We start from the raw sequence: 21,380 nt of genomic DNA, 5'->3' as shown, positions 1-21,380 counted from the left end.
TATAACTAACTAACTAATTTCCCCTAGATGAGTTAGATACCTTTTAGCTTCAATGCAGAGCAGCGAAGGTATTGGTTTTACTCAAATGTGTTTTTTTTTTTTTATTTGTATACACTGTAACTTTTTTAATACTGGATCAATTCTTTCGAGTAGCAACTCTATAAATCACAAATTTCATCTTGTTGGTACTTTGAGGGGGGGGGAGGAGGATAAAAGTTGAAAAAGTTTACTTCTTCACAGTCGAAATTTGAAAAAACAAAAATAAAACCGTATGAGTTTTTAAGTTAGAAACTTTTACTGGCTATAATTTCGAGAAAAAAGCCGGATCGAGTTGAAATTTATTAAGAATATTTATTTGGTATGCCCGTGGTATTTGGTAGAACTCATATGTGTCCATAACATATTAAACGGAAAACAAATTCGGCACTACAGTTTTTTTATAATTGCCGGAAAGCTGTGTTTTCGCAAATAGCGTATATTTTAACAAAAACACCTAAAATCTTGAATAGTTGTTTTTTTTTTGTCCCATTTATTTTGTAAGTGTAGGCAAGTCGATAAAATGGCAAAACATTGTACGGATTTATCGAATTGTATTTTTTAGATTTTTTTATATGCTTACAGACTAACATAAAATAATACTTCATAAGTTTACCGATTTCACTAAAGAGGCGTATTGTTCAAGGGCTAAGTGCACAGTTGTTTTAATACATTGAATTATTTTTTAATGGATTTTTAGGTAGGTATATTTCTACATTAAAAATGTTATTGTAAAAATTCAAAGCAGCTGTAAAAACAAATGGTTGGAATAGACTAGATAATAAAATACAAGACGTTTTCTTATTCGGTGAACATTATTTTATTGGTAGATAGGTACACATAATGTAATTTATATGATAAAGTAACAAAATGCTTTATTTGGAATATCATATTGTTATTGGAAAAAACACTATAGTTTTCAAACACAATAATAATTATTGTGTTTATTATGATGAACAAAAATGAAAATTTTAAAATATACACAACTTAGTAAGCATATTTTTTTCAGAATGCGACACGGATCTTAGATATTGTAGCTTTGTTGTAAAGTTTAATCGTTGTTACGAGGGCTGAAAAAAAAAAATTAAATAATTGTGAAAAAAAGTCGTTTTTTTTTTATAATTTGCTTATACATACATTTTAATTAAAACTAAGTGTTAGGCTACCAGTATAAATTATTAAGTATTCTAATAGTAGTCTCACTAGTAATCTTAGGATTTACTTCTACCGGTATCAATTGTTTTAATTATTATGAAAAAAATGAAAATGGTTCACTTTAAATAAGTTCATTTTTATACCTGCCAGGTGGAGTTTGTAGTCCTGGATCTGGATCTGAAACATCAAAAAATAAATCAAATACTTGTTTTTCCTATTTTATAACCTTTATTCATTTTATTTAAGTCTCAAAAGCCAACCAGCCTGTGGTAGTAAAAACCTACCAGGCTGCGTAGGGTGGTTCTGCTGGTCTTTGTATTGGTGGAGGTAGCTGATCTAAAACATCAATAAATAAATCAAATACTCGTTTTTCCTATTTTATAACCTATATATATTTTATTTAAGTCTCAAAAACTTACCATCCGAAGGAATTAATTGTGGTTCTGCTGGTATTCGTATTGGTGGAGGTGCGTGTGGTCGTGGTTGTGCTGGTGGCTGTGTAACTGAAACATAAAAAAAATCAAATACTTGTTTTTCCTATTTTATAACCTATATAAATTTAATTTAAGTCTCAAAAACATACCAGACTGTTGTAGTTCAATTGGTTCTGGTGGTAAATCTAATGGTGAATCTGAAACATCAAAAAATAAATCAAATACTTGTTTTTTCTATTTTATCATTTTGAACCGTACATTTAAATCATTTAACTTTGTTAGCTACGCATTAACTAATTGTGTTATATTGCCAATAAACATGGTAGAGTTATTCTTATATTCAATAGTTAAACACATTTTTGGCCAATGGTGCGTACGCGCACCATAAAATAAATACATCTTTTGTAGGAAATTAGTTAATGCATTTATAGCATTTTAAACACATAATAAGCTTTAATAAAAACAAATTAAAAAGACTCACTCCCTGTTTGCTGGTCATTCGAAATATCGAAAAAATTCCTTTATAACCCTTTTGTAACATTTCATACTCATTTTAAGCTTTATCGAAAACAATTGTACAATCAGCTTGACTTACAGTCATTTGAAACCCGTTTAAGACAAATATATGCTAGATTTCACTTTTATAGCTTATATAAGTTATTACAAATAACTCAATCACTTACCAGCACCATCTGGTGGGGTCGGGATATCTAAAATTTTGAAGAAAAGAACTTACAGTCATTTGAATAACAAAAAAATTAAAAATTAATATTAAATTTCGCTTTAATCAATTATATAAGCTATATCAAAGTCTCGAAGACTTTGAGGATACGCCAGGTTTTGGCGTATCCTCTGAAATTTTGAAAAAAAAATTTAATATATTTTTTTTTTTTTATCTTAATGCAATATTTTTAAATAATATAATTATATAATGCATATAATTTAATGCGTGAACTTACTTCCTTCAACACCTAAAAAATAGAAAATAGATTTTTATAATATGAAAATTAATTAATAAATAAATAAAAAGTTTTAAATTAAATTTTTTTTTCTTAAAAAAATCATCAGGTTACTAAAAAAAACTAAGACATCGAAACTTGACGCTTAGTTTAATTTTTTTATTATTACTATAACATTTTTATACTAATTGTTTTTTTTTTTATGTACCTGTAGACACTGCCAGGATAATGAACAGTGCGGCTGTTAGAAGCAAAACTATGCTATTAAACTTCATATTTAAAAAATTTTAAAGAAATTAAAACACCAAACGAAATATAAATTTTCGGATTTAAAGTCGAAGTGAAACGCCAAGGAAGTGCCACGCTATACTAGAGTACGTGACTACAGTTCATGTTAATTCTACAACTATTTTATTTGGTTCTTTATTTGTTCTTAACAATTGTGTAGACAGTATGGCAAAACATGTATACTTGGTAATGGTGGTAAACCCTACTTATTAAAATAAACCACAATAGCGCTACAAAGAACACATGTTTTTGTTGATAATATTTATACTCGTATTTTATTAATATCGAAAATTATACCAATTATAGTAAAACAAATAGTTGGAATAGATTAGATAATTAAATACAAATTTACTTATTCGGTGAATATTTTCTTTATTCGTAGATAGGTTTATATAACAGACATATTATAATATATATGATAAATTCTAGCCAGAAATTTGTGGGCCCCAGATACAGTTTATAGTTATAAGAAATCCTTCAAAAATCTATTCAGAATGGTATAAAATATTTGTCATTTGTTTACATTGTAGCAGTCATTGTAAAAAGTATTGTATTTAGTGCAAAAAAAACGAAATATGAAAACAACTGGTTTTTGCTACAGAACAATACAAATTTGAAATCTTAGATACCAACAGACGTTTATCATTTGTTTAACTTACAACAGCCGTTGTAAAATAGTAGAAAACCTACATAATATTTTGATTTAAGTGTAATAAGCTCTATGTAGTAGCTTTATGTAGCTAAATTTATTCAGGGGAAACAATATTAATATTATGTAACAATATTTAGCTATTTTAAAATAATTGTGAAAATATAAACGCTCCGAATTTTTTTATTCTATATGGCTCCGCATCAAAGCTGAAAACCGAATCATATGTTTTTGTGATTCTATGCAATATTTTGAAAACCTAATATGATATTTAGATTTTCATCCAAAAATCATACTCTGTTCTTTTCATAAAAAAGTCAAGAAAATTAATAAGTTTTATGAATATAATAATTTATGAGCCAAAATTCATCCAATAGCCTTTGATGCTGCGGCTATTAATAATAATTTTAAAATAAAAGCTGTTGCAAGACGCTCAGCGTGAGTGAACCTTATTTCGGAATTTTTTTTGGTTTGATGGAATACAGGTTGATTTTTTTATCATGAACCACTCAATATCTCATAGAATACAATAAGAATTAAATTTTTTTTTTTTTACAATGTGATCGCAATTTTTCACAATTTTTTTCGTTTTGACATTTTCATGTCTTAGCTCTGGACAACCGAAAAGAGCGTCACGAAAAGCGTTACCACACGGAGATGGGATTGGGGTGGAAGATAGGGGTAGGAGATAGGGATAGAAGATTAACGTATATATTTTATTAACTTTTTAAATTGTGAATAATGTACTAAAAATTGGGATAGGTCGATAACGAGTTTCAAATAACTATTTTTGAAGTTATAAAAGTTTCGAGTTTAGGGCAGAAAGAAAGGTGGATTGTATTTTTATTTTTATCTGCGCGCATTTCCCAACCGCACTTCACCTCCCATCCTAACTTTTAAACTCTTTTAACTTTATAAGTTTAAAAAGTTAATAAAATATATACTTTACCGTTTAAGTTTCAAAAGTTGCTATCAAAAAAACTTAGTTGAGAGGGGGGTAAAAAAAACCAAGTGAGGTATTGACTGGTTCATGATAAAAGAATCACCCTGCATATAAAAAAAAATTAGGTTTTTTTTTTATGTGATATCACAATGTTTGTATAATCCATCTTAATATCCAAACATTTAACCGAAGCTGGTTACCGAATATTCAACACTTTTAGTACATTATTCTCAATTTAAAAAGTTAATAAGATAAATACGTTACCGTTTAAGTTTCAAAAATGGCTATCAAAAATACTAAGTTGTATAATCACAATATAAAAAAAAAAAAAATTGTATTTCTTATTAAACCCTATGAGATATAAAGTGGTTTATGATAAAGGATCACCTTGTATAAGACTTTTCTAGAGGAGTAAAAATACATACGAATATATAATATACATATTGGTTTGTATTTTTATCATTTTTAATTAAATTGGGTTTATTTTTAGGAACGCTTGTTTAAATGTTGGGAAGATTTTTTTAAAGGACTTTAAGATCGATTGAAATTTCTAAAAAACCTCAGGAACCGATTTCAACCAATAAATATAAAAACATTTTTTTTTTTTAACTAATTTTTTATTTTTTGGAACAACGTCGACAATCAATTTCAGCCAGTTAAATAAGTTTATTTTATTTTATATTTAAAATTGTTCAATATTTAAACTGTACCTAAAAAATGTTTTTTGGATAAATATAATATAAATAATAATTTATAATTTATACACCATTATAAAATGTGCGGTTTTGGGATACAGCGGTTTTAACCTACCAAAAGTGTGCGGTTTTGCCTTGTATTTTATCATAAGTGTGTGGTTTTTGGAGTCAACGTTTTTAATCGGTGGCACACGATTGCGAACGTTTTACCTTTTTCGCAACACGATCCACGCAATATCTCACTGGGTTAACCAGTTTTTACTTTTTAATACTCGACCAAATCTTTCGAACAGGAACTCTATGAATGTCAAATTTTATCTAGCCAATACTTGGGGGGGGAGGGGGAGATGATAGCCAGAAATTTGTAGGTCTCAGATCCAGTATATAGTTATAGAAATCCTTATAAAAGATATGCTTTTATTTTATTTTGACGCAATGTACAATTTTCAACTTTATTTGTTTATCATAATAACTGTGTTTGAACCTTTAGATTTTTCTAATAACAATATATTCCAAACAACCAATTTTGTTACCTATCAAGTATATGAATTCCATTACATATACCATTCTTTCAATAAAAATAATATTTACTGTGTACCTAGGTACAATTTATTTTTTCTTATCTTATCTATTTCGACTATTTGTTTTTATACTGATTCCTCCCTTCTTTTTATATCTATATTATAAAATGTCTATGAAGATGTGTAATTCTAGTTAATTGTTTACACTAATTTGTTATAACATATTTTCAAATATAAACATATATCTTTTTATTATTTACTATCTATCTATACTTTATAGAAAATATTTTTATTGTGTCATATCATGCCTAATCACTTAAAATGCGAGCGAGTGAATTTTCTAAATTCCTCTATTGTCCAAACATTTTAAGCCTATAATTTTCAACAGTAATATAATATAGATATTATCTACAAAAAGTTTAGTCAGGTTTTCTTTTAACGCTATTGTGGTTTATAGTAACATACAAAATATGACACCATTTACAAGTCTTCGTTTGGTGTTTTTAAATACGTATGTTTTGCCAAGCTATTAACATCTACAGAATTGCCAAGAACAAATAATGAAACAAAAAAACACGGTTGAATGCAAATACTACCCATAAAAACAAAATTTTAAATCATGTGTTCTTCGTAGCGCTATTGTGGTTTATTTTAATACGTAGGGTTTACCACCATTACTAAGCCTTCGTATGGTGTTTTTAAGTATACATGTTTTGCCTAACTGTCTACACAATTGTCAAGAACAAATAAAGAAACAAAACAAAAAAACCACGGTTAAACGCATATACTACCTACCAAAGCTACGTATGTGAGCTACAAGTAAAAAATATGTTTTAAAATGTTTTATTAGAATTGGCATCATTTTACAGAAATACCATAATATCGTGTTAAGTCTGGCTGTGAAATTCCTTCTCATATTTATTTAATTTTAAATTGGTATAAAATCCTAGTTAAAAATTCTAAATTGCTAGTTGTTAGAGATACAAAACAAATAAATAATATGAAGTACATCATCGTAAAGCTAATCATATACCTTTTATATAAAACCAAATAATGTGTTTTTATGATTCATACCATAATTCTTACAAAAATGACCACTCAATTTTATTAATACCGTAATTTCATAGTTTCTATGCAATACTTTTAAAACGTAATACGATATTTCGATTTTCCTCCAACTTTTTTGTGGTTTATACTAACATGGAAGTTGACATTATTTACATTATGCCTATGTATATTAAGGTATTTTTTTATATGTATGTTTTTTTTAAAGTATTAATACTTCTGCTCAGTTCAAGAACAAATAACGAAACAAAAAAAACAAAATAAAACGCATATACAACCTACAATTGCTTTGTATGTTAGCTACAAGAAAAAATATGTTTTAATAATATATAGGTATTACAATTAACCTAGTTTAAAAGGAATAACATATCGTGTTGAATTTGTCTGTAAAAATCATACTCACTAACTTTATTAATATAATATTTTATAAATTCACCATTAAGGAAAAATATAAAAAAATAAAGATTTTTTTTTATGTTTCCTATTTGTTTTATGATACTGATGATAATGATTACTGATTTATGATTATTGATTATTGATACAATACTAAAGTATAACGCCATAATAAAATAATCCCTAAACAATATTTTTAAAAACTAACATGGTAATTGGATTTTCCTCCAAAAATCATTCCCTTTTCATTTCATAAAATAAGTCGAATAAGTTTTATGAATATAATAATTTATGAGCCAAAATTCACCCAACAGCCTTTGATGCTACGGCTATTAATAATAATTTAAAAATAAAAGCTGTTGCAAGTTGTGCAGCTGATGTGAACCTTCTTTTGAATTTGTTTGGATTTAATGGAATATAAGACTTTTCTGGAGAAAAAAAATAACACAAGTTTAAATATATATTGAATTAATACTTGCATACGAATTAATTAAATTTTATAATTAAGTATATTTTTTTAATATTTTACCAATGACACAATATCATAATAGATCAAGGTTATCTTGAAGGCTGGAAAAAAACCACTTTAAATATACATTTTAAGCAATAGCCACATAATTGAAGTTTACGTTGACAATACAATACATATCCGAATATATTATATTAAAAAATTTGTATTCAAGTAAATACGCTTTTATTTTACACAATTAAAATACGTAATAGAAGTGCTTTTGAACCCATAGACTCCCCCTGAAACCACCCTGCATACAGGGCCCATTTTTATTAATTAACATATTATAATTTAATTTAATTTAAAATTTTTGGTAAATTAATATTCGTGTTGTATAAATACCATCATTTTCACAATGACTGTTGCAGTGTAAACAATGACAACACATGTTGGTATTATACAGCTCAAGTTTTAACATAAAATGAGCAATCTTGCTTAAAAACATATGCTTTTGAACGCACATTATGTGATATAAGATAATGACGATAAAATGTATCAACTAGAGTATAAGACATCCAATAATAATATATTTAATATATTATTAAAATTAATGTACAAAATAAAAATCATTATCTTTTGTATAATATAACTGGAGGGTATGATAATTTAGCCTTATATATTTAAGTTGTTTTAGAATTTTGAGTATTGCACAGGGGCTACAATACAGAATAGAGTATTTAATAATTTAACCAATAAAAAGTTAGCACATTAGAGTGGTAGCATATTGGTTTGGGGTGCCAGGTGTAAACAGACCATCAAGCAAACTTATTTTTAAAATGATAAAATCAATTTCAAATAGGGTTACATAAATTAATGTACAAAAGTTTTATTTAACATAAACGTGACAAGCGATAAAATAATAGAATTATTAAACTTAACAGTGTTATCAGCTATTACAAAAAAATTATGTTTTAAAATATACATTCATGTTGTATTATTTACACAATACATAGTATAATAAACTAATTATAGCAGTTTATTATATACTTTGTGTTAACGCTATTTTCAAATAAACGCTTTAGACAGACAATCAACCCTAACTATATTCCCTCTAATACTAAAAGTAATAGTCTAAGTTGTTTAACTACGTCATCGCCTCGACAATGTGCTTTTATCGATGTTTAATATTTTTACCACCTACTGATTCCCATTGAACGCATTTATTTGATAGTGTTTTTATCACTTTCAGTATACATTTGTATTCCTATTTCATTTTATATAGATAACAATAATGTAGTGTCTGATAAATAGATTTTGTTTTTATTTTTTGTTTATTCAAGATGCTTAAAAAAATGTATGTTAAACAATAATAGTTTTTTTTGTCAGAATTAATTCCAATCCCCATCCCTATTCCCACTCCACCCCTATTTCTATTCCCACCCCACCCCTAACCCAATCTTAGTGTCTTAACTATTTTTTCGTTACGCTTTTTTGGTAACACTTTTTTCGGGTATGTGCCAGAGCTAAGACATAAATATGTCAAAAAAAATTAGTTGGGATGGGGTCTCCTGACTTATTTTTATTTTGATAGCAACTTTTGAAGCTTAAATTGCAACGCATACATTTCATTAACTTTTTAAATTGAGAATTTTGTACTAACACATTTCGACTGGTCGAAGTTATTGAAGATTCCATTTTAGGGCAAGAGGTAAAGTGGAGTGTAGTATTTTTTTTATCTGTAAACATTTCCCCTCCCATCCTAAAATTTCCTAAAATTAAAATTTAATTCCTAAACTTTAAAAGAAGTTATCCAAAACTGGTCTTCGATCAGTCAAAATGTATAGTACATTATTCTTAATTAAAACTCTCAATATTTTTTTTAGAATTTACACTGTTAAAAAATACTAATTTTTTCCACACTCCCCCCCCCCCCCGTGTCCCGAACAACTGTACTGTTTTTTTTATATTCAAGGCGAGTAACATTAAAACATATTTTGGTTTTTTTATGTTGGCTTAATATTTAATTTAAAAGGTTTATACGTTTCAAAGTAAAATATTCAGTTGTTTCTCAACGTTGTTATTTGTTTAACTATACATCTAGGCTACAACTGTTCAATACAAAAAATTGTTTGAGATTTCTTAAAAACATGTTATTATCGAAAACAAGTGTATTTTTCTAACGTATTTTGTTTTGCCATTCAGGCACCTATACAAATATTTTTAACTATTTTCATGCTTGACCGTCATACCCTATCGTTCCAATACATGGTATGAAAAACTATTTTGTACATTAAGATACAATATTATTCTATTTATTTGCCCTTATGTAAACATTTTTAATTATTACTTAATGCTACATTTAATTTGATTGTACGTAAAATATATAACAGTAGTATTTTCTTAACCGCGATAAATTAAAGAATGAAGACAAATTAAATTTATTTATTAAGATATTGGAAAATATGGAAAATTCAATAAAAAATAGTTTAATTAAAATTTTTAATATTATCGTACAACGTATGTAACCTCAATACCATAAGCTATGCGAGTAAGCAACAGAAAAACAAAATGACATATTTTTTTGGGTCACAAAAAAACCGCTTTACGCTTACAGGTGGAATCAATCATTTTTCGTAGCAACTAAACGGCGTAACGCCATATTAAGATGTACAAGGTGATCAAATTACCGTAGAACACTCAATATTTCTAAAGCTAATTGCAATTTTGTAGTTTTTTTAAAAAATGTTGTTTATGTAGTTTTACAACATTATGAAATTACTAAATACTTAACTTTTTCAGGATTATCCTAAGGTCTATCGACTTTCGACAGATGAACGCTAAATAGAATCAACTATGTCGTCAGAAAGACGGTATAATAAGATGGTGCATAATGTTTTTAGGGTCAAAATTTATATCAGCTTTTGAATTCAGTCCTTATTTAGGGGTTTTAAGGGGGGGGGAGATTTTTTTAATTTAAAAAAAAAATTATTTGCATATTGGCTGTAATGATTTAGGGTCGTTGATTTAAAAAATGTAACCAGTTTTTCTATTCACTCCTAATTTCCATGTTAGGAATGGTTAAACGAGCCATCAGGATGTTGTTTTTTAGTTTTGTACAACTTATTGTGTTTCATATCGATTTATATAATTTTGGGAACGCAGAATCCAAAAATGATATAAATTTAAAAATTCACCACCTTTATATGTTTTTTTTTTTAGTCAGTAATAAAAGTTCATTGGCTGACAAGTGGTTATTGGAAAATGGCTAATTAATTCTACCCAACCGTAAATATTAGGTAAATGTGTAAAATCGTTTTAATCGTTGTCATATTTTGTTTCTCTTTGTAATTTTAATACTATGTACATCTTACAATTAATATTATGTGTTACGTTTTTTAATTGTCTAAATAATTTGAAGTATATGATAGGTTTGTTTAGGTTAAGTTGATATAATAAGTTGTTAAAATAGTATTGAATAAAAAAAAAAATTAGAAATTAGTAATCAAATATTTTTTCATCTTTTTCTTTCTCCAATTTTAATAATTTGTAATAACGTTTTATACAAAAACATGCCCACCAATTGTGTTTTCTTGGTGATCTGGTAGTATATAGGATCTTAGGATTGGATCTTATCCATATAAACGTTTGGAAAAACAAAAAAAGATCTAAACATTTACAAAAGAGTAAAAAAGTAAGGAAAATATCTTAATTTTCCAAACAACTCTCAACTATTTAGATTACTATGGTCGTTTTTACTAGAGGTAAATTATTTATTATTTCACCATTCCTAGAAAGAGTAGATTATTTTTTAATTTGGTCACTTTTTTATGTGTAGTATATTAGTAGTATTTAAGTCTGAAAATAAATAATAAAAGAACATGTGCTGCGATCCTATATTACAATAACAAGATCTTCGAAAATCGTAAACCATTTTTTAAATAGCTATGGCCTATGTATCATAAAAAAATATATTAACAAACAATAAACAATTGAACATTTTACTTTAAAACGTATCTACCTTCTAAACCAAACGATAAGGTTTGATTATATGTTGCTATAAAGTGCGTACGGTCAAAATCTACAAATTAAAAACCATATTTATACGGTGTTCGAATATTATTTATTAAAAACAAGTTGTTTTTTAAAACGTATTCGGTTTTGTTGTATTATTTGGGTTATGCTTGGAAATTATGTTATAACGGTTTTACAAAAGTAATATTTTCCCAACGTGTACTTTATTTTATTTATTTGTTTTGTATCTGTGTCCAAGATAACTACCAACTTGGAATTTCGAATTAGGATTTTATACAAATTTAAAATGAAATAAATATGAGAAGGAATTTTACAGCTAAACTCATCACGATATTATATGGTATTTCTTTAAAATTAGGTCAATTGTAATAAAACATTTTAAAACATATTTTTTTCTTGTAGCTCACATACGTAGCTTTGGTAGGTAGTATATGCGTTTAACCGTGGTTTTTTTTTTGTTTCTTTATTTGTTCTTGACAATTGTGTAGACAGTTTGGCAAAACATGTATACTTAAAAACACCATACGAAGGCTTAGTAATGGTGGTAAACCCTACGTATTAAAATAAACCACAATAGCGCTACGAAGAACACATGATTAAAAATTTTGTTTATAGTATTTATATTTTATTAATAACGTAAATTATACTTATTTTAAAGTAAATAATATATATTATATATTTGACTATTTCACAACAACTGCTGCAATGTAAACATATGTCTGTTGATTTCATAAAGATTCAACTTGTTTAGTTTTGTCATTTGTGTATTTAGGTATTTAAACCATTTTTCTAAAATTACAGTAGCAATGTAAAAAAAATGAAAAATCTTTAAAATTTACCACAATGAACATTGTTTAATTTTTAGAGTTTATATTTTTACAGTTATTTTTATAAAGCTTAAAATTATTACCTACATAATAATAATATTGTTTCCCCTGAATAAATTTAGCTACATAAAGCTACTACATAGAGCTTCTTAGACTTAAATCGAAACATTATGTATTCTACTATTTTACAACGGCTGTTGTAATGTAAGCAAATGATAAATGTCTGTTGGTATCTAAAATTTCAAATTTGTATTGTTCTGTAGCAAAAACCAGTTGTTTTCATATTTCGTTTTTTTTTGCACTAAATACAATACTTTTTACACTAGAAGGAATTGGTCCAGTATTAAAAAGGTTACAGTGTATACAGACTAAAAAATAGCCCACATCATGGTAAAACTAATAGCATCTCTGCTCTGCATCGAAGCTAAAAATTTGTTTAGTATAAAAACAAACTTAAAGAAGTGGTAAAAATGTAGTAATTTTTGTAAATATGATTGTCTTAATTATAAAAGCATATAAGTCGGTTTTCAGCTTTGATGCGGAGCGTAAAAGATAAACTAATTTTTAACCGAAGAGCGTGTGATGGTGGCATTCCTGGTATATCCAGAGAATTAAAAAAATTAGTTGGAAAATGTACGGTTTCATTTACTACAACAATAGTGTCTATTGATTTAAAAAATTCCTATCTAATCTATCCAATATCTCAAGTTGGACCAAACTACACACAGTGTAAAAATGTCATCAAGATCAGTAAGTAGTTTCGGAGTTCATCGCTAACAAGCATCGTGACTCGAGAATTTTATATATGTAAAAGGATGATATCTAGATGATTATTTCCAGACATATGTAAATTGTATACTAAATATAAACTACTTATTTTGAACTTGTGAATTATGCATGATAATAATTAGGTATAGGAATATAGATATAACTTGATATAGAAAACATCATAATATTGATTATATTCAATTTTTAATCATATTTAATTTTCTTAAAAATCTGTGGCTAATTTTTTTGTTTACCAATGTAAAGGGCAAAAATGTGGGAAAACATGTTTGCAATACATATTTATGTTGGTATACGGTCTAATGATTAAGATACATCATAATATTCAATATAAATGTTTTTAATCCCTCTTTTACGTTTAACGTCCGTTATTCCCACCTATCAGGGCTTAGACCGTTTTGATTTGGCATTTTTGGGCTTATAACTGCCTGCCGACCTAACGTTACCAAACAAGTTCGCCATTAAAGGGAGGTTCAGGTGGCCATTTCTTCCCCCAGACAGTTGCCCACCTAGATGAACAAACCGCAAGTAACCGAGATTCGAACCAGCGACCCTGCGTTGATACACTGCAGGCTTATATCACTCTGGTACGCACCTGCACAAATGTTTTTTAATCATATTTTTTTTTTTTAAATATCTAGCTAAAATATTTTATTTACCAATGTAAATAAACCATGACTGTATGTACTCGTACATGTTTATGTTGCTATACGGTGTATGAAAATGTTGTTACACGAGTAACTCAGTTAAACAGAATCAGAATTTTTTTTACTGTATACATAAATAAAGGAAAAAATGGTGATATAATATGATGAGTGAGACCAACAAATGATAAAAGCCAAAGCGATGGTAATTCTTCAGCCACAAAGATATGTCATAAATTGTTCAAAAATAAATCGAGAATTAGATAAATATGATCTAAAATATGAATTCAAAATTGGTATTTATCCAACTTACAATTTTGATTTTTGAAAAAACGACTTTATCGTTTCAAACTTGTTGGTTGTTCTTAGCATAATAATAAGACACAGGTATATCAATATAACTAACTAACTAATTTCCCTAGAAGAGTTAGATACCTTTTAGCTTCAATGTAGAGCAGCGAAGGTATTGGTTTTACTCAAATGTGTTTTTTTTTTTATTTGTATACACTGTAACTTTTTTAATACTGGATCAATTCTTTCGAGTAGCAACTCTATAAATCACAAATTTCATCTTGTTGGTACTTTGAGGGGGAGGGGAGGAGGATAAAAGTTGAAAAAGTTTACTTCTTCACAGTCGAAATTTGAAAAAACAAAAATAAAACCGTATGAGTTTTTAAGTTAGAACTTTTACTGGCTATAATTTCGAGAAAAAAAGCCGGATCGAGTTGAAATTTATTAAGAGTATTTATTTGGTATGCCCGTGGTATTTGGTAGAACTCATATGTGTTCATAACATATTAAACGGAAAATAAATTCGGCACTACAGTTTATTTTATAATTGCCGGAAAGCTGTGTTTTCGCAAATTGCGTATATTTTAACAAAAACACCTAAAATCTTGAAAAGTTGTTTTTTTTTTGTCCCATTTATTTTGTAATTGTAGGCAAGTCGATAAAATGGCAAAACATTGTACGGATTTATCGAATTGTATTTTTTAGATTTTTTTATATGCTTACAGACCAACATAAAATAATACTTCATAAGTTTACCGATTTCACTAAAGAGGCGTATTGTTCAAGGGCTAAGTGCACAGTTGTTTTAATACATTGAATTATTTTTTAATGGATTTTTAGGTAGGTATATTTCTACATTAAAAATGTTATTGTAAAAATTCAAAGCAGCTGTAAAAACAAATGGTTGGAATAGACTAGATAATAAAATACAAGACGTTTTCTTATTCGGTGAACATTATTTTATTGGTAGATAGGTACACATAATGTAATTTATATGATAAAGTAACAAAATGCTTTATTTGGAATATCATATTGTTATTGGAAAAAACACTATAGTTTCAAACACAATAATAATTATTGTGTTTATTATGATGAACATAAATGAAAATTTGAAAATATACACAACTTAGTAAGCATATTTTTTTCAGAATGCGACACGGATCTTAGATATTGTAGCTTTGTTGTAAAGTTTAATCGTTGTTACGAGGGCTGAAAAAAAAAATTAAATAATTGTGAAGAAAGTCGTTTTTTTTTATAATTTGCTTGTACATACATTTTAATTAAAATTAAGTGTTAGGCTACCAGTATAAATTATTAAGTATTCTAATAGTAGTCTCACTAGTAATCTTAGGATTTACTTCTACCGGTATCAATTGTTTTAATTATTATGAAAAAAATGAAAATGGTTCACTTTAAATAAGTTCATTTTTATACCTGCCAGGTGGAGTTGGTAGTCGTGTATCTGGAACTGAAACATCAAAAATAAATCAAATACTTGTTTTTCCTATTTTATAACCTACATACATTTTATTTAAGTCTCAAAAACCTACCAGCCGGAGGACCTAATTGTGGTTGTGCTGGTCTTTCTATTGGTGGAGGTAGCTGTTGATCTAAAACATCAAAAAATAAATCAAATACTCGTTTTTCCTATTTTATTATTTTGAACCGTAGATCTAAACTACTTACCTTGGTTAGCTACGCATTAACTAATTGTGTTATATTGCCATTAAACATGGTAGAGTTATTCTTATATTCAATAGTTTAACACATTTTTGGCCAATGGTGCGTACGCGCACCATAAAATAAATACATCTTTCGTCGGAAATTGGTTAATGCATTTATAGCATTTTAAACACATAATAAGCTTTAATAAAAACAAATTAAAAAGACTCACTCTCTGTTTGCTGATCATCTGAAATATCGAAAAAATTCCTTTTATAACCCTTTTGTAACATTTCATACTCATTTTAAGCTTTATCGAAAACAATTGTACAATCAGCTTGACTTACAGTCATTTGAAACCCGTTTAATACAAATATATGCTAGATTTCACTTTTATAGCTTATAAAGTTATTACAAATAACTCAATCACTTACTAGCACCATCTGGTGTGGTCGGGATATCTAAAATTTTGAAGAAAAGAACTTACAGTCATTTGAATAACAAAAAAATTAAAAATTAATATTAAATTTCGCTTTAATCAATTATATAAGCTATATCAAAGTCTCGAAGACTTACCAGGTTTTGGCGTAACCTCTGAAATTTTGAAAAAAAAACTTTAATATATTACTTTAATATATTTTTTTTTTTTATCTTAATGCAATATTTTTAAATAATATAATTATGTAATGCATATAATTTAATGCGTGAACTTACTTCCTTCAACACCTGAAATATAGAAAATAGATTTTTATAATATGAAAATTAATTAATAAATAAATAAAAAGTTTTAAATTAAATTTTTTTTTCTTAAAAAAATCATCAGGTTACTAAAAAAAACTAAGACATCGAAACTTGACGCTTAGTTTAATTTTTTTATTATTACTATAACATTTTTATACTAATTGTTTTTTTTTTATGTACCTGTAGACACTGTCAGGATAATGAACAGTGCGGCTGTTAGAAGCAAAACTATGCTATTAAACTTCATATTTAAAAAAATCTTGAATAGTAATTAAAACACCAAACGAAATATAAATTTTCGGATTTAAAGTCGAAGTGAAACGCCAAGGAAGTGCAACGCTATACTAGAGTACGTGACTACAGTTCATGTTAATTCTACAACTATTTTATTTGGTTCTTTATTTGTTCTTAACAATTGTGTAGATAGATTGGTTAAACATATATACTTAAAACCCCCATACGAAGGCTTGGTAATGGTGGTAAACCCTACTTATTAAAATAAACCACAATAGCGCTACGAAGAACACATGTTTTTGTTGATAATATTTATACTCGTATTTTATTAATATCGAAAATTATACCAATTATAGTAAAAACAAATAGTTGGAATAGATTAGATAATTAAATACAAATTTACTTATTCGGTGAATATTTTCTTTATTCGTAGATAGGTTTATATAACAGACATATTATAATATATATGATAAATTCTAGCCAGAAATTTGTGGGCCTCAGATCCAGTTTATAGTTATAGAAATCCTTCAAAAAGATAGGTTATAATTTTTATTTTGACTCAAAGTGATTATCACCCTTTCCCTTGTACCAGGATTTAATGGTTTTAAATGTTAACTTCATTTAATAACTCAAAAAACAAGGGAAAATGTACTTAGTACTTTACCTTTACAAAAACAACTTGTTTTTGGTAAAAAACAAATCATATAATTTGTGATTTTTTATGTAGATTTTGCGCGTAGGCAATTTATTCTACAAATTGCAATGTAAAACTATGTACTTTTTTTATTATACAAATATGACTACTTGTAAAGGTAAAATAGGACGATTCTAACTGTTATTTTGTAGTATTGTACAATAATGTATTGAGTGTACAGTAATGTTAGCTTTGTAAAACACAAGTTGTATTAATATACTATACTTAAAATATAAATAATTAAACTGAAGGTATTCAAAAAAACATTTAGATTCTTTTAATTATAGTTAAATGTTCTGTTTAGTCAACTAGAAAACAAGATATACGTGTGTAACAAGATATTTCTTTACACATTTTTTTAATTACAAAGTAATTTGGTTTCCTCCCTGAATAGTTTAAGCTATAAAAGCTTTTTGGAGTGTAACAAAATTGTATGTATTCGACTATTTCACAACAACTGTTGTAAAGTAAACAAATGATAAATATGTTATACCATTCTGAATAGATGTACATAAACATGTTATGATTTCATACATTTTTTTAAGATTTTAGGTGTAGGTACCTAATTTCGTATATTTTAACATATAGGTACACCTAAAATCTTAAAAATATTTATGAAATCATTACAACATGTTTATGTACATCTATTCAGAATGGTATAAAATATTTGTCATTTGTTTACATTGTAGCAGTCATTGTAAAAAGTATTGTATTTAGTGCAAAAAAAACGAAATATGAAAACAACTGGTTTTTGCTACAGAACAATACAAATTTGAAATCTTAGATACCAACAGACGTTTATCATTTGTTTACACTTACAACAGCCGTTGTAAAATAGTAGAATACCTACATAATATTTCGATTTAAGTGTAATAAGCTCTATGTAGTAGCTTTATGTAGCTAAATTTATTCAGGGGAAACAATATTAATATTATGTAACAATATTTAGCTATTTTAAAATAATTGTGAAAATATAAACGCTCCGAATTTTTTTATTCTATATGGCTCCGCATCAAAGCTGAAAACCGAATCATATGTTTTTGTGATTCATCCCATAATATTTACAAAAATTATCTCATAAAAAACTTTTTCAAGTTTGATTATAAACTAAACACATATTTCTTGAATTGATATTTTATGTTGAAAAAATATGACTTTCATAAGACCGTAATAGCATAGTTTCTATGCAATATTTTGAAAACCTAATATGATATTTAGATTTTCATCCAAAAATCATACTCTGTTCTTTTCATAAAAAAGTCAAGAAAATTAATAAGTTTTATGAATATAATAATTTATGAGCCAAAATTCATCCAATAGCCTTTGATGCTGCGGCTATTCATAATAATTTTAAAATAAAAGCTGTTGCGAGACGCTCAGCGTGAGTGAACCTTATTTCGGAATTTTTTTTGGTTTGATGGAATACAGGTTGATTTTTTTATCATGAACCACTCAATATCTCATAGAATACAATAAGAATTAAAATTTTTTTTTTTTACAATGTGATCGCAATTTTTCACAATTTTTTTCGTTTTGACATTTTCATGTCTTAGCTCTGGCACAACCGAAAAGAGCGTCACGAAAAGCGTTACCACACGGAGATGGGATTGGGGTGGAAGATAGGGGTAGGAGATAGGGATAGAAGATTAACGTATATATTTTATTAACTTTTTAAATTGTGAATAATGTACTAAAAATTGGGATAGGTCGATAACGAGTTTCAAATAACTATTTTTGAAGTTATAAAAGTTTCGAGTTTAGGGCAGAAAGAAAGGTGGATTGTATTTTTATTTTTATCTGCGCGCATTTCCCAACCGCACTTCACCTCCCATCCTAACTTTTAAACTCTTTTAACTTTATAAGTTTAAAAAGTTAATAAAATATATACTTTACCGTTTAAGTTTCAAAAGTTGCTATCAAAAAAACTTAGTTGAGAGGGGGGTAAAAAAAACCAAGTGAGGTATTGACTGGTTCATGATAAAAGAATCACCCTGCATATAAAAAAAAATTAGGTTTTTTTTTTATGTGATATCACAATGTTTGTATAATCCATCTAATAATATCCAAACATTTAACCGAAGCTGGTTACCGAATATTCAACACTTTTAGTACATTATTCTCAATTTAAAAAGTTAATAAGATAAATACGTTACCGTTTAAGTTTCAAAAATGGCTATCAAAAATACTAAGTTGTATAATCACAATATAAAAAAAAAAAAATTGTATTTCTTATTAAACCCTATGAGATATAAAGTGGTTTATGATAAAGGATCACCTTGTATAAGACTTTTCTAGAGGAGTAAAAATACATACGAATATATAATATACATATTGGTTTGTATTTTTATCATTTTTAATTAAATTGGGTTTATTTTTAGGAACGCTTGTTTAAATGTTGGGAAGATTTTTTTAAAGGACTTTAAGATCGATTGAAATTTCTAAAAAACCTCAGGAACCGATTTCAACCAATAAATATAAAAACATTTTTTTTTTTAACTAATTTTTTATTTTTTTGGAACAACGTCGACAATCAATTTCAGCCAGTTAAATAAGTTTATTTTATTTTATATTTAAAATTGTTCAATATTTAAACTGTACCTAAAAAATGTTTTTTGGATAAATATAATATAAATAATAATTTATAATTTATACACCATTATAAAATGTGCGGTTTTGGGATACAGCGGTTTTAACCTACCAAAAGTGTGCGGTTTTGCCTTGTATTTTATCATAAGTGTGTGGTTTTTGGAGTCAACGTTTTTAATCGGTGGCACACGATTGCGAACGTTTTACCTTTTTCGCAACACGATCCACGCAATATCTCACTGGGTTAACCAGTTTTTACTTTTTAATACTCGACCAAATCTTTCGAACAGGAACTCTATGAATGTCAAATTTCATCTAGCCAATACTTGGGGGGGGGAGGGGGAGATGATAGCCAGAAATTTGTAGGTCTCAGATCCAGTATATAGTTATAGAAATCCTTATAAAAGATATGCTTTTATTTTATTTTGACGCAATGTACAATTTTCAACTTTATTTGTTTATCATAATAACTGTGTTTGAACCTTTAGATTTTTCTAATAACAATATATTCCAAACAACCAATTTTGTTACCTATCAAATATATGAATTCCATTACATATACCATTCTTTCAATAAAAATAATTTTTACTGTGTACCTAGGTACAATTTATTTTTTCTTATCTTATCTATTTCGACTATTTGCTTTTTATACTGATTCCTCCCCTTCTTTTTATATCTATATTATAAAATGTCTATGAAGATGTGTAATTCTAGTTAATTGTTTACACTAATTTGTTATAACATATTTTCAAATATAAACATATATCTTTTTATTATTTACTATCTATCTATACTTTATAGAAAATATTTTTATTGTGTCATATCATGCCTAATCACTTAAAATGCGAGCGAGTGAATTTTCTAAATTCCTCTATTGTCCAAACATTTTAAGCCTATAATTTTCAACAGTAATATAATATAGATATTATCTACAAAAAGTTTAGTCAGGTTTTCTTTTAACGCTATTGTGGTTTATAGTAACATACAAAATATGACACCATTTACAAGTCTTCGTTTGGTGTTTTTAAATACGTATGTTTTGCCAAGCTATTAACATCTACAGAATTACCAAGAACAAATAATGAAACAAAAAAACACGGTTGAATGCAAATACTACCCATAAAAAGTCTGCATGCGAGCTAACAAAAAAAAAATATGTTTTAAAATGTTTTATTAGAATTGGCTTTATTTTACAGAAATACCATAATATCGTGTTAAGTCTGGCTGTGAAATTCCTTCTCATATTTATTTAATTTTAAATTGGTATAAAATCCTAGTTAGAAATTCTAAATTG

At 27.1% G+C, this 21,380-nt stretch overlaps 1 protein-coding gene across 4 annotated transcripts; it reads right to left on the bottom strand.

Annotated features, from left to right (window-relative positions):
• Nucleotides 1-914: 914 nt before the first annotated feature.
• On the bottom strand, nt 915-16,912 carry LOC126845133 (uncharacterized). Of its 4 annotated transcripts, XM_050583689.1 has the most exons (9): nt 16,753-16,912; nt 16,546-16,557; nt 16,408-16,425; nt 2,309-2,335; nt 1,775-1,822; nt 1,611-1,694; nt 1,476-1,527; nt 1,335-1,368; nt 915-1,106 (listed from the first exon to the last, which is right to left on the bottom strand). In XM_050583689.1, coding segments are annotated over exons 1-8 (309 nt in total). In that variant the 5' UTR covers nt 16,820-16,912; the 3' UTR covers nt 915-1,106; nt 1,335-1,367. The 4 variants fall into 4 exon arrangements, with proteins under 4 accessions (XP_050439646.1, XP_050439649.1, XP_050439647.1 ...); XM_050583692.1 differs by lacking the exons at nt 1,335-1,368; nt 1,476-1,527; nt 1,611-1,694; nt 1,775-1,822; nt 2,309-2,335 and adding exons at nt 15,604-15,637; nt 15,720-15,779; nt 16,064-16,081; nt 16,266-16,292; XM_050583690.1 differs by lacking the exon at nt 16,408-16,425.
• Nucleotides 16,913-21,380: the final 4,468 nt, after the last annotated feature.

This window comes from Adelges cooleyi, unplaced genomic scaffold, assembly GCF_023614345.1.
Source record: "Adelges cooleyi isolate 19-005CV unplaced genomic scaffold, UGA_ACOO_1.1 ACOO_flye_CR_arks_rails_tigmint_CR_PRNA_677, whole genome shotgun sequence".
Lineage (NCBI taxonomy): Eukaryota > Metazoa > Arthropoda > Insecta > Hemiptera > Adelgidae > Adelges > Adelges cooleyi.
Note: the sequence above shows the minus strand (reverse complement) of the source record. Positions and strands in the feature narration are given on the sequence as shown.

Coding starts and splice junctions, on each gene's coding strand:
- LOC126845133 (XM_050583689.1), bottom strand. CDS start 16,819: ATGAAGTTTAATAGCATAGTTTTGCTTCTAACAGCCGCACTGTTCATT. Junction 1,823..2,308: donor GACCCCACCAGATGGTGCTG/GTAAGTGATTGA, acceptor TTGATGTTTCAG/ATTCACCATTAGATTTACCA. Junction 1,695..1,774: donor AATTGAACTACAACAGTCTG/GTATGTTTTTGA, acceptor TTTATGTTTCAG/TTACACAGCCACCAGCACAA.